Source organism: Scheffersomyces spartinae (assembly GCF_019049425.1).
Source record: "Scheffersomyces spartinae strain ARV_011 chromosome Unknown scaffold_10, whole genome shotgun sequence".
Taxonomy (NCBI): Eukaryota; Fungi; Ascomycota; class Pichiomycetes; order Serinales; family Debaryomycetaceae; genus Lizanozyma; species Lizanozyma spartinae.
In genome coordinates this window covers 62,456-75,940 of record NW_025065057.1, presented here as the reverse complement: position 1 = coordinate 75,940, position 13,485 = coordinate 62,456, and the positions used below count along the sequence as shown (strand labels likewise).

The window sequence follows — 13,485 nt, the reverse complement described above, 5'->3', positions numbered from 1 at the left end:
GAAGTGATTATACTACAGTATAACTAACTTCTGATTACCAAATAGTTGTAGCAAAGTCTTATGGGAATTGTAAATGGAAACTCCACGCTGTTCAAGTCGTCCGAGATGTTGGAACTGAATATTGCGGGGCGTTTACTCGGAGATGTTAGTTAAAGTCTACTTACATCAATTGAATCTTCTTACATCAATTGAATCTTCTTACATCAATTGAATCTTCTTACATCAATTGAGACCGTCTTCCATCAATTGCTATCACCAAGAATGTTGTGTTGAAGGATTAGTACTAATAGCTCGTATCTAGAAATAATCACGTGACATCTGAAGTACATTTGGGATACCGTTTAACCTCGTACTATTAATATAGCTACAATATTTGGTAGCGCAGCTGAAAAATTTATATAATGATCTTCAACTTACTCCTACCAGTTGTCTATCACATCTTCTTTTAATACTTCATTATATTAATTGCATAATGTCTACTTCTGTTTCCAGTATGTATCGATTGAAATCCGACCCCACCAAGCGATTGACTTTTTATTTAACTAACAGCTGCAGAGGACAAGAAACCTGATTTATCCATTGCTAACCCCGACGTTGTCTACAAGTACAAGACTGGAGGTGAAATTTCCAATAGAGTTTTAGCTAAAGTACTTAGTCTTATTAAAGAAGGTAGCACTACATATGAGATCTCCAAGAGGGGTGATGAATTGTTAGAAGAGGAATTGTCCAAGATTTATAACTCCAAGAAGACTTCTAGTATTCCAAAGGGTATTGCATTCCCCACATGTGTTAATCCTAATCATATTCCTGCTCATTTAGCACCGGTTAGTGAAGAAGATGAAAGTAACATAACTTTGAAGGATGGTGATGTTGTTAATGTTATGTTGGGTGTTCAAATTGACTTTTATCCAGCAATTGTTGCTGAGACGGTCGTTGTTGGAGCCTCTAAGGAACATCCTATCAATGGACAAAAGGCAGATTTGGTTAAATCTGCTTGGATTGCTTCAGAAGCTGCTATTAGAAGTTTCCAACCCGGCAAACGTAATTGGGATGTCACCAATATTGTTTCTGAAGTTGCTAAGGAATTTGGTACTACACCAGTTGAAAGTATGTTAACTCACAATATTGAACGGAATGTATTGTATGGGCCAAAGGAAGTTATTCTTAATCCTACAAAGGATAATAAGACTCAAATGGAAACCCATAAGTTTGAAGAAAACGAAGTTTATGGATTAGACATTTTGATTTCCACTTCTGCTGATGGTAAAGTTAAACCATCAAAGTATAGAACCAGTTTATATAAATTGACCGGGAATTCGTATTCTCTTAAGTTGAAGTCTTCTCACTATGCTTTAGGTGAAGTCAAGAAGAAGGTATCTGGACTTTTCCCCTTCAATGTTAGAAGTTTGGAAGATGCTAGAAAAGTTCGTACTGGGATGATTGAATGTTCTAATCATAAGGTTAGTTTATCATACGATATCTTTGCTGAGAAGGAGGGTGAATTTATTGCTCAATACTTTACCACTTTTGCTGTCACCAAGAATGGTATTGTTAAGTATACATCACCAACTTTTGATGCTGAAGCCTATGTTTCTGATAAGGAGATTGCTAATGATGCTATCAAGGCATTGCTTGCTACTCCATTGCGTGCTCCAAAGAAGAAGAACACCAAGAAGACAGAAACAGCTGCATAACTATATATGTATGTATGACTGCCTGACTGACTACCTACCTGTCACGATGCCCGTTTACATAGTAAATAAGTACATGAATATGTAGCTAATGGTCTCATCCGATAAACACAGCTATATAATTAACCTCCTCCCTACTCTTTATTCATAAGTCACTTTTCAGTTAGTATTTTGGTGGGGTGGTGGTTTTCAGCGAAAATTAATCGCGTCCACCATCTTTCTTTATATACCCACGGAACTGAACCCAAGTATAATCAACTGGTGATACTTGTAGGGCATTGAAGAAAGTGAACATCGATAAAACTTGAACTGTTTTAGATGGTCATTGGTCGTTCGATATAAAAACTGTTGATAAATGACCGATTTTTTTGGCGATGGTGATGGAAGTGGAGCTGAAGAGAATTCAAATGATTTTCCATTGTCCACAGCACAAGCAACAGCAGTACCGACAGCATCAAGCAGAAGGCGATCAGGAACACCGACCAATACACTGAAGAGTCTTCCACCAACAAAACAAAGGAAGCCAATCAACTCCAAGAAACCAGAACTTCCAAGTGATGAAAGCAATAATCATACAAAGGGTATTCCAAAACGAAGCAGAGGACGACCTAGGAAAGCAAAAGAAAATGGTCTAGATTCAATACCTTTAGATACTACATCATCGAATGTTGCTACTACTCCGAAACGTAGCAGAGGACGACCTAAAAAAATAAGAAGTAATGGTCTAGATCCAGATACAATAATTCCCTTATTGAATAGTCCAAATATTGTGGAAAACACAAGACCTATAGGGTCAACCCGTAGAGGAAGAAAGCCTCTAAATCGAAATATTCAATCCGATAATAATGAGCCAATATCAGCATTTGATTTGGTGCCCCCCTCACAACCTATTTATACCGGGTTACCTTTAGAAGAGGGACCCACATCTAAAATAAAAAAGGAATCGTTATGGTCATTAAGAAAGAAACTGAACGGGAGAAACTCTAGAGAATCTTCGATATTGATATCAAATTCGTCTTCAATGGATGAAGATTCTTCTGGAAGTCGAGTTTCTCCGTCTCCTTCATCGGCCATTGAAGATGATTATATGAAAAAATTGCGTACAAGCAAATCAGAAGCTTTAACCAGAGAGAGTAGTATGAGATCCTCTCCATTAAATGTTACAATACGGTATTCTCCCAAGTCTGCTAAACATAACTTCTTGAAAGATCTTTCCCAAACCCCAAAACCAGATTTAAACTACAACGGGGATACTACTACAACACTTACCAAAAGGACATCATCCACCAAAAAAGCTAAAGTATGGTCCCCTAAAAAGACTTCGTTAGCTGGGTTGGCTCCAAGAGGTTCAATACTGAATGCCGAAAGTGAAACAATGGATCCGATGCTTAATGAAGATTTTTGCACTACATGTGGAGGAGCAGGGATGTTTATTTGCTGTGAAACTTGTCCTCGTTCATTTCATTTCTTATGTACTGATCCTCCCATAGAAACATTACCTGAACATAGTTGGATTTGCCGTGAATGTATGGCCAAAACAACCCCTCCAAAGCAGTGGAAGGATATAGGCTTGTTTGGATCATTATTAAATGCACTCCAATTCAAAGGCCCTAAAGCATTTCAATTACCTAGAAATATGCGTGAAAATTCCTTTCTTGGGGTTACAACTGGTGAAAATGGTGATTATATGGACCTGACAATGAAACCAATTTTATCCTATGCAAAGGCTAACGGGAGTCAAATTCCGGGATTCAACAAAACCGAAGCATTGGATATCGACTCTCTTTATGACAAAGAGGGTAAACCATATCTATGCCATAAGTGTGGGAATTCGGGCACACACAACAGAACACTAATTCATTGTGATTATTGCCCATTAGTATGGCATCTTGATTGTCTCAATGAACCAATGTGCATACCGAAAACCATAGGTACAAAATGGAGGTGTCCAAATCATGCTGATAGTTTGTTACCACCGTCTCATGTTTGGAATCGAAGATTAACTAATGCAACCGTTAATGATGTTGCATTACACAACCATTTTGCTCGAATCGCATCACTGAACAATATCTTCATCAAATTCCCTGACCAAGAGTATTTGAATGAGGACAAACAAACTCTACTTTCCGAATACTTGGGCTACGAGAGAGAAGACTTTGCAAAATTCGATACCAACTATATCGAATCCTCAATTAAAAGGGACAGGGTTAAGGATGGGGATGATCCCAATGAACACAGCCAGCTAAACTACGCTACGAGTGCGGGTATCTCTGCACCCATGTCCTCCAAACAAGTAAAGATAATAAAAATCTCCAATAGTGATAATAACCAGTCCTTCATATACAGAATCCCAGAGTCACTGGTAGTGTTGGACTTTGTGTCAAAGGTAAAAGGGAGCTACAAACAAAGTGTGCTTGACACTGTTGACTCTTATGATATTCGCACGCGACTTGAAACCAATCATTCGGAGCGAAATGCTTTAGAAGGTTTGCAAGTGCTAAACAATTCAACACGAAATAATGCATTGGACATCGCTGAATTGGTTAAAGTGGCTCTTAAGAATGAGCCAGCAAGTCCACCAATCAAAAAAGAAGAGGAAGAAGAAGAAGAAGAAGCACATGAACATCCACCTAAACTAATGTCACATTCTGAAATTGAACAGCTCGAGGCAGTAAGAGAATTGATTCAAAGAGCCGGGTATGAGAAATTGATGTCCTTCTTGAATCCTTATAAGAATTCTCCAACGGAGTAGCATAGTAAGATTATTTTATAAGTATAGTAGTAGTTGAATAGTGGTAGCAACTCAATCTGTATTGTTCGGTTGACGCACGCACAGACTCATTAAGTCGGAGTCAAATTTGCATTTAATCATCATTATCAACCTTTGATCTTTCTACCTACTTTTTACCAAGTCAAAAAGTAGCCATGAAATCAGTGTTTAAACAGTCATTGCGTTTCGCTTCTGACAAGGCGCTGAAATATGTACCTTCTTCAGGCGTGTTCCCCAAAGGGTTCGTAGCTGGTGGGATCCATTGTGGTGTGAAAAAAGATGGGAAATCCTTTGACTTGGCTATGTTGGCAAATGTTTATGGTAAAGATGCTACGGCAGCAGGTGTGTTCACCAAGAACAAATTCAAGGCAGCCCCAGTGCAAGTTTCTACCAAGACTCTTTTGGAAAAGAATGGACAAGGAATAAATTCCATCATTGTAAACAGTGGTAATGCAAATGCTGTCACCGGTACCCAAGGGATGCAAGATGCCACTGATATGGCTAAAATTACAGATGCTGTATTAGAAAATCCTGCCAACTCCACTTTAGTAATGTCTACCGGTGTTATAGGAAACAATTTACCAATCGATAACATTTTATCAGGTATCCCAAAGCTTGCTTTGAACAACTTGGGTAGTTCTTATGAACACTGGTTGGCATGCGCAAAGGGTCTTTGCACAACCGACACATTCCCCAAAATGGTTACCAAGCAGTTTGACTTGAATGGTCACACTTATACCCTAGCAGGTCTCGCAAAAGGTGCTGGAATGATTTGTCCTAACATGGCCACTTTATTGGCCTTTTTAGCCACAGATGCTCCTATTGGTGCATCTGCTTTAAAGCAAATGTTATCTTATGCAACTGACAGATCATTCAACAGTATTTCTGTTGATGGAGATATGTCCACTAACGATACCTTATTGGCCGTTGCCAATGGCGCTGCTGGTGGCCCTTTAATCGAAGATGTCAACTCAGAAGCTTTCACAGAAATGCAGTCAAACTTCACTGAATTTGCGCAACAATTAGCACAATTAATTGTCCGTGATGGTGAAGGTGCAACTAAGTTTATTACTATTAAGGTTCATGATGCAAAGTCTTATGAAGATGCCAAAACCATTGCCTCCACCATCGCTAATTCTTCTTTATTCAAAACTGCTATGTATGGTAAGGATGCAAATTGGGGTAGAATATTGTGTGCTATTGGATACTCAGATGTTGAATCTGGAGACTCAGTTATCCCCGCCAAAACCAATGTTAGCTTTATCCCTACCGATGGTACCGAGGAATTGAAGTTATTAGTTAACGGTGAACCTGAAAAGGTTGATGAAGATAGAGCCAGTGAAATCTTAGCTTTGGAAGACTTGGAAATCCAAATTGATTTGGGTACTGGTGGAGGTCAAGAAGCCACTTTCTGGACTTGTGACTTGTCCCACGAATATATCACCATTAACGGTGACTATAGATCATGATCAATATGTTTTAGCAAACAGTCAGAAGGAGCAACTGCAAGATTAGAAAGTCATTTTGCATTTGTTTCTTCTGGCTTTTTTTTGTATTGGTATAGATGTTGCACCGCGCTAAATGAAAGATTGCCCAATTCGTATACTTAGTCACGTGATTGCATCAAGAATTGTAATGGTACAAATACAGCACACAGTTAGCCATAGTTAAACCAAGTGGTATACGAAAGCATCAATAACTTTAGTTCCCAATGCCAATTGTGGGGCGGCCTGCTCAGATTCAGGATCTTCCATTGAATTCAATTGATGACCAGGTCCCATGTGCAGTATATTGCTTGCTTTTAAGTATGTCTCCTATCAATGCACAGTTCTATCAAATGCGAGTGACTGACTTCACCAAGCACCCATATCTCAAAACACAATATGATGAACGAATTCTGAGTGAGTACTTCATTGACAAGGATCGAATAGCAAGCATTGATATCCACAAGAGTAAATGGCGATCTGCAGTCAACGCTGCTCGTGAACAATTCTCAGGGGATTTTGAACAACCAGTCGATAGTGTTAAGCTCATAAATGAATTGGTGTTTTGCAAACTCACATTGAAGTCAAAGTCATATAACAATGTTCTTGAACCCCGAGTGATGTATATTGAATTTGTCGGAAGGAATTGCAACGAAGATAATTATCTCAAGCTATTGGATTCTGTACTCTCCGACCTTCCATTTAGTTTCGTTATGAGTCAGAGAGATAAATTCAAGCAGAGGTTTCCTCCGTCTATTTTGGCCAAATGGGAAAGTATTATTGAATCTAGAGAGAGATCTTTAAGGAGTGTCACACAACTTGAATCACAAGTAAAAGTCGAGGCAGGAGATACTTCGCGATCTCTGGCCATTGAATTTTCCGACTTGGAGGTATCTGACGAAGAACTGAACATAGTAGAGAATCAATGGCGTCCAAAAAGGAGGCATTCCAACCCCATATACCCTCTGAAGAGAATTAATGGCCCAAAAAACAATAAAGTCACTGAACAGATCTCAATTCTGAACCTCAAAAGGCTTGAAGAATGTGAAGTCAATGGCCATTACTTCCTTATCAATGGTCAAATAGTCGAAACATTTCCCCAAAATTGGAGCTATGTTTGTGTGAAATCGTACGTGGGAGTTAACTCCACGTACGAATTTTCTGATCCAATGCTTAGAGAAGTGGAATTGATAATTGCTGACAAGGAAGGCTTTTTCTTAAATATATGGCTTGATAAGAATCAACTCCTATCCTTGTTTGGGAAGCTTGTTGAAGTCATATTTTGTGAAGCATCAAAAACGGTACCCATGCTTTTCAAAGATCACGAGTTTGAGGTAGTTAGATGCAGAAGAAAGATAGGAAACTCTTTAGTTCCAACGTGGACTTTTACAGATCCATGTTTAAAACAGTTGAGGAATGAAATAATTGGTATTAGCGACGAAGGTACTTAAAACTAATAAGGCTCAACATTATCAACTCTATGAACGGACCACCAAAGGTGAATATGACAGTGCATTCGAAAAGTCTGTTTGCGACTCATGAAGTCCACTGATAGGACTATTAGCTTTCGATAACAACTTTCCTGATTTTCGTTCAAAATTTTGCATACTTTTATCGATACCACTTATGCATCGAGCTATTTCAACTATGGGCCATGGAACTGCTCTTAAAATGGGCAAGAAGTTGCCATAAAAGGGTATTCGAAGTTCGCCTTTCCTTCCAAGCTCTACTGCATGGCGTACTTTGCTAGCAACATATTTAGGTTCCAATTCAGGTGCAAATACCGTGGATGGAGTTTTGACCCCTTTAAACAACCCAGTTTGAAGTTGACCTGGACACACCAACAAAGTTTTAACCCCATTGGGACTTATAGATGGAGGACCCAACTCATAAGTTAGAGATTCGTGTAAGGCTATAAGGCCAGCTTTGGAGGCTCCATAGGCACTAAGACGGGCGGGAGACATATAGCCTAACACCGAAGCCACAGTAACGATATATCCTCGTTTAAGAGCTAACATGTCCGGTAAACAAGTCTTAATGGTATAGAAACTTGAAAGAAGATTGACTTGCACCGTTTGTTCTATTTCATCAAACGAAAGATCCATTACTGTTTTCCCACTGGTGATACCTGCGTTATTGATAAGTAGGGTTACTGGGCCTACTTGACATTTCAAAGTGGAGTAAACTTTTTGAACGCTTTGAACATCACTAACATCACATTTGTAATAATATACATTAGGAATTCGCTTTTCAATTGGTGGAAGGTTTACATCCCATACGGCTATTTTGCCGCCAGTTTCAGCCATTAACTTTGTGATTTCCATCCCCAATCCCGATGCACCGCCAGTCACCAAAACGACGTCCCGTTGAGGATCGTATCGGTGACCAAAGATTGTTTCCGAGATGGCTAGGACGAGCTTGTTAGTTCTGTAGATAGCTGAGGAAAGCATTGAGTTGTTAGCTGTTTGGCTGCAAAAAAGTGTAAAGCGATTTTTGATTTGCTATTGCACAGTACACAGTTAATATGAGAGTTTCTATATCACGTGAAAGAAGTCACGTGACGAAAACATCTGACTTATTCAGTAGATTCGACTACCTTACCCCAGATATTGGACATTACTATGGATTACCATCATCATTCCATTACTTATTTTCCTCCCAATTAAATAACAATTGATTGTAAACAATGTCCGCGCAGCCACCCCAATTCCTTAGAATCAAACGGAAACGGGGTCAAGATCCTCTTCAAGGGTTAGTTCTAGAAGATAAGAGGTCGGCCAAACGGTCCAAACCTTCAACACCTTTAGGATCTCCAAAAGCATCTTATACCGATATAGGAGCATTAAGAGGGGTCAAAGAGACCACAAACTTTTATTTCAAACTTGCTAGAACCGATGATGTTCATGTTCATGTTGATGGAAGTGATGGAGGTGATGTTATTCCATCAGTGCTCTCTGAGACTACTACCACTGGAGACAATTCAAGAAAGAGAAAGTTTGTTATACCCAACAACCAGACTGCTGAAGATACATTGATTCCAAATGAGTTGAGTGATATGTTAGATTCGTTTCTTACCATCAACAGTTCCGAACCTCCTCAAGAGAAACGCATCAGTCGGGGTAGAAAGGTTGTAGAAGAAGGTGTGAAAAACCAATCTCCTCCTGGTCCCACCCCAATACATGTTCCATTAGGTGGCGAAGATCCAGAGGGAGATTCAGAATACGTTTATGACGTGTATCAGCTTACCACAACAGAACCTCGAACATCCGCCAATCATCCACAATCTCAGATTGGGTATGTTAGATTCTTTGATGATTCTGACAATGAACTTTATCAATCTGAAGATGATAAAGACCTGAATGTTTTCACTGATGATGAGGACTCTAACGCTGAAGACTTTTATCAGAACGATTATCCGAGTGATGAGGATGCCAACATTAATAGTAATGAAGTGTTCTCGCAGTCTAATCAATTTGAAGCGGAATTGGAGTCAGGCGACAATGCTCTTGGAGATAATAGTGAGGATGAAGATGAATATGAACATTTATTTGCCAAATATGGAGGAGGTGAAGGCGACCATACCGTAAATTTTCTTCAGGATGTTGCTGGGAATGATACAGATGAAGAGGAGCAAGAAGAGGTAGAAGAAGGAGAACAATACGAAAGGAAGATCTTCTTTAAGTCCGATAAAGATAATGAGCTGGCCATTTATCGAGATCAGATCTTTGGCAAGTTGGATTCTATGATTAAAAAGAAGCAAAAGGGAGTCTAAACGATTACAGAATATTCTTTACGAAAAGAAGTATGTGCTTTTGAGAATATCGTTGATATCCAATTGGCCCTTAGTTGGGGGATCAAGTAACCGGATAGGAATAAGAACTGGAGTGAAGTTATCGACGTTGAATTCGATTCTGGACTTGACAGCAACAACAGACTCATTATACTCCTTTAATGACTTTTGCGTTGTTCGATGATATAACTTTGGATTGTACACTTCCACTAAAGTTTTTGGAGTGACCTCTGCTTTACTAGTTTCATTGAACTCGTGACTTAAAACACCATCAAAGTACTCTGTTTTATCAACATTGGGAACATGGTATGCTTTTCTTAAATCCAGTATGGCTTGCACTAGTTGTGGGTTTTCTTTATTGCATATCCAAACCAATTGAAAGGAGGCCCTTGTATAAGATTTCAAATCTGTAACAAGAGTTTCCAAGATGTTTGACGAATGCAATTCAACAAAAGTCTGTCGAAGTATTGTTCCTAGTTGCTCTGCTTGAGACGGGTACGTCCAGAAGGAATCGTGTACCGCTGCAAAAGTAACTCCAGCATCGTGAGCAGCCAAGCATGTCAATGCTAAATGGGAAGAGTCTAGAGAATGAACAAAGTTGGGAGGAATTGAATTCAAATGCTTTCTCAAGTTAATGGAAGACGATGAAGTACGATTACTCAAAGTTATCAGTTGCAATGCCGAAGGTACATTTATGGTGCTTTTTGCTGTATAATCCTGAATGACCAAGAACCTTGAATATGTATACCACATGAAAGGTTGATAGAATTTGGCATTGACAAAGGAAATTTGAGGTTTATGAAATGATGTTAAAACCCTAAAGCAATTCTCCTTGAGCCAATCTTCTATTCTTTTGGCATTAGAGAATAATTCATCAATGGAATCTAAAGTGGCATTAGCAATTTGAAAGGCCAATTCAAATTTCAGTTTATTAATACTTTCAACATCAACTTCAATAGGAACCCCCTCACGTTTCTTGATTTCTAATTCTTCAAGCAATTCCGAGATCCGCTTCTTCACTTGGAGTCGAGCTCCAAAGGGTGTTACTCCATAAACACTTGTCATTACCGTTTGCTTGACCATTTTTCTACTCAAGATAGACAATGCTAGCTTTGAAAGTCGTTTCTCTTCAGAGTCAACTGTTGTATCGTTCAATTTAGTCTGAAATTTGTTGGCAACGGTACTTCTTACAGTTTCATAAATGTCTCCTCTGATATCATCATTGTTCCCATGAATTAAGTTTACTGCCTTCCCACCTTCAATGTCACGTCCCAATGCAGAATAGTGTTGCAAGCCGTTACAAGATCCATCCAAATGAATCATAATACGACAAGGGTATTCTTCTACTTTGTTCCCCTCGTTAACAAACTTTGTAATTGAAGCCAATTCAAAGCATAAGCTTAACGTTTGGAATGGTTTCAGCCCATTTTTCCACCAACCTTTACAATCAAACGGATGCTGTGCACTATCAATTATGTCATCCATATGGCTGTCGATGTAAGCTATACGATCTTCAAATGGAAGCACTGATCCATACATACCCCCTAAATGGTACTTGAGCCATTGGAGGCCATTGGGACCTAATGGCTTTGCATTCCACATCATCAAAAGGGATCGTACCACGTCTTGAGAATGGTGATTCAATGGTGTAGTAAATGGATATGTTCTTCCTCTAAAGTCCACTCCATGGGGGAAATAAATCATATCCCCATTACTAGCATATGCTTGAGCTATCTTTGCTGTGGTTTCCAACTGTTCTCTAATGGTGTATAGAGCAATGTATTCCTTATGTGCATCGGCATTCTTGCCGTGGATCATCTTTCTGGCTCTATAGAAAGCATCTTTGGATTCATAGTCTGCCTCATTTGGTTCTGGAAGCACAACATGGGGTATACATTCGAGAGTAGGCGTAATATTCATGAACCCATTAGGATACTTCAATGCTTCACTAAATGTCTGAATCATTCTGGGATTTATGGCCCAAGCAACAGAACCAAGATTGGTTAGTACGTTGTAAGTCGAGTCTAAGTCATGATTCTCATCAGCTTTGAATATAAGTGGATGTGGTTCACTAGCTTCTTGTGACAGAAGAAGAAACGATTTCCGCTGGAATAAATTTCCACCTTTATTTGGAGAAGACCACGGTACCGGAGTTGAAAGCATAGGCAAAGTAATATTCATTGCTTTAGAAGACCATACTGTTTTCCGAATTGTAGGCATTAAATAAGGATCAATTTTTATGGCACCAATAGTCTTCAACTTCTCCGAGGGTAGAGTCTTTGCTAACCAGTATTGGAATACCGGAGTAGGAACCTTTGAAGACTTCTTTAAGAAGGTACACCGACGAATAGGAATATCCAATAGCGAACCAATAATACTCACACGTTCTTCAAAAGATAATGTCAGTCCTAATGACGTTGTCGTTCCTATCCAATCAAAACAAGGGGCCAATGATTTACATATAGATACAACTGTTGCTGCTTGATATTTTGATTCAGTGGCACATTTAGATAGCAAATGGGAAAGTATAATTTCTGCGGTGATCTTCTTGGGTAATGACTCTATGACTAACCTGTATTGGAACACATGTAAAAGATGTGAAGGTATTTCATCTTTGGTTGCACTCAAGGGAACATTTTTTAATTGTACTAGAAGATCTTCCATGCCCTCTATTATTTGTTTGATCCATTGATCGAATTGGTGATTCATTTGTATCTGCTCACTATCTCCAATTTCTTTTGTAGGTTTAAGTATTTGAGAGCTTCTTTCAATCACGCTTTGTTTGATACTGTTGAATCTCATGTATTTCTGCATGAATACTCTCTGTTCATCTTCTGACAGCAACAGATCATAGAGTTCATACATAGGAGCCTTTTTCTGAGTATGGCTGTCATATTCTGAATACCTATTGGCTGCAATGAACTCACAAAGGGAATCTAAAGGCACAAGTGAACCACTATGCAAAAGGTCAGTGGACGTATCAAAAGTTGTATAAGAGCCCACAACCAAGTTATATATTCTCCTTCTATCGTGGGTTGTTAAGATTCTATCGAGTTCATGTTGCTGGAACTGGTATGTGGTTGCAAGTGATTGTATCTTGTGGTGCAATATCTTCTGTGACATAGGAGTCATTGTATCTTCAAGGTCCACAAAAAGCTGTAGAAAGCAAACAAAAAACTTCAACTCGATGTCTCGTTGGACAATCTCCAGTTCTAGATCAATAGTATTAACTGGTTTATACGCCCCAAACTCTTCATACAACAGTACAAGTGCATACGCATCTTGCACACCATGTTGTAGTTGATAATCTAGCAATTGCATAAGCATGATTTGAATGATCCGAGGATGCAGCAGCTCATACGATTTGAATGACTTCGTAAGCAAAGATCTGGCTTGTGCCAATTCCTTACGTTGAAGCTTGTCTGTGAATTCATGGATATGCTTCCATTGAGGACGAGTTAAAGATTTGGTGTAACTCGATCGAAGTCGAATTTGAGTGAGATTTCGAGTGGGAGGCACTATGGCTATTGATTTAGATATCGAGATATTTCTTAATCGGATCTTCATATTCGTATCATCTTGCTGGTGGGAATGAAGAAAGATGAAGAGACAGTTGGTTGTGATTGTACTTGAATTTTCGTAGTAAATGTGCCTAGTGCGTAAATCTGAGAACGGAACATCTACAGTTGAGCATACATAAGTATATATAGAAGTATATAAATATGTATAATGCATTCAATGAATGCATGT

The 13,485-nt window shown here is 39.0% G+C and overlaps 7 protein-coding genes across 7 annotated transcripts; 5 read left to right on the top strand and 2 right to left on the bottom strand.

The window, feature by feature from the left end:
* Nucleotides 1-472: 472 nt before the first annotated feature.
* CDB4 (uncharacterized protein) lies at nucleotides 473-1,694 on the top strand (the record flags this gene model as incomplete). The annotated part of the gene is made up of 2 exons (XM_043191197.1): nucleotides 473-491; nucleotides 556-1,694. 2 exons carry the CDS (start codon nucleotides 473-475, stop codon nucleotides 1,692-1,694), a joined length of 1,158 nt encoding a protein of 385 aa, XP_043049209.1.
* Nucleotides 1,695-2,071: 377 nt separating this feature from the next.
* On the top strand, nucleotides 2,072-4,443 carry KQ657_000345 (uncharacterized protein; the record flags this gene model as incomplete). Its single annotated transcript, XM_043191196.1, has 2 exons — nucleotides 2,072-2,077; nucleotides 2,215-4,443. The coding sequence occupies 2 exons, from the start codon at nucleotides 2,072-2,074 to the stop codon at nucleotides 4,441-4,443; spliced, it is 2,235 nt and encodes a 744-aa protein (XP_043049208.1).
* A 173-nt stretch (nucleotides 4,444-4,616) lies between these two features.
* On the top strand, nucleotides 4,617-5,930 carry ECM42 (glutamate N-acetyltransferase; the record flags this gene model as incomplete). The annotated part of the gene is made up of 1 exon (XM_043191195.1): nucleotides 4,617-5,930. The coding sequence occupies one exon, from the start codon at nucleotides 4,617-4,619 to the stop codon at nucleotides 5,928-5,930; it is 1,314 nt and encodes a 437-aa protein (XP_043049207.1).
* Nucleotides 5,931-6,172: 242 nt separating this feature from the next.
* Nucleotides 6,173-7,396, top strand: CDC13 (Cdc13p; the record flags this gene model as incomplete). Its single annotated transcript, XM_043191194.1, has 1 exon — nucleotides 6,173-7,396. One exon carries the CDS (start codon nucleotides 6,173-6,175, stop codon nucleotides 7,394-7,396), a length of 1,224 nt encoding a protein of 407 aa, XP_043049206.1.
* A 27-nt stretch (nucleotides 7,397-7,423) lies between these two features.
* KQ657_000342 (short-chain dehydrogenase/reductase) lies at nucleotides 7,424-8,251 on the bottom strand (the record flags this gene model as incomplete). The annotated part of the gene is made up of 1 exon (XM_043191193.1): nucleotides 7,424-8,251. One exon carries the CDS (start codon nucleotides 8,249-8,251, stop codon nucleotides 7,424-7,426), a length of 828 nt encoding a protein of 275 aa, XP_043049205.1.
* Nucleotides 8,252-8,631: 380 nt separating this feature from the next.
* Nucleotides 8,632-9,717, top strand: KQ657_000341 (uncharacterized protein; the record flags this gene model as incomplete). Its single annotated transcript, XM_043191192.1, has 1 exon — nucleotides 8,632-9,717. The coding sequence occupies one exon, from the start codon at nucleotides 8,632-8,634 to the stop codon at nucleotides 9,715-9,717; it is 1,086 nt and encodes a 361-aa protein (XP_043049204.1).
* An 18-nt stretch (nucleotides 9,718-9,735) lies between these two features.
* Nucleotides 9,736-13,302, bottom strand: KQ657_000340 (uncharacterized protein; the record flags this gene model as incomplete). Its single annotated transcript, XM_043191191.1, has 1 exon — nucleotides 9,736-13,302. One exon carries the CDS (start codon nucleotides 13,300-13,302, stop codon nucleotides 9,736-9,738), a length of 3,567 nt encoding a protein of 1,188 aa, XP_043049203.1.
* Nucleotides 13,303-13,485: the final 183 nt, after the last annotated feature.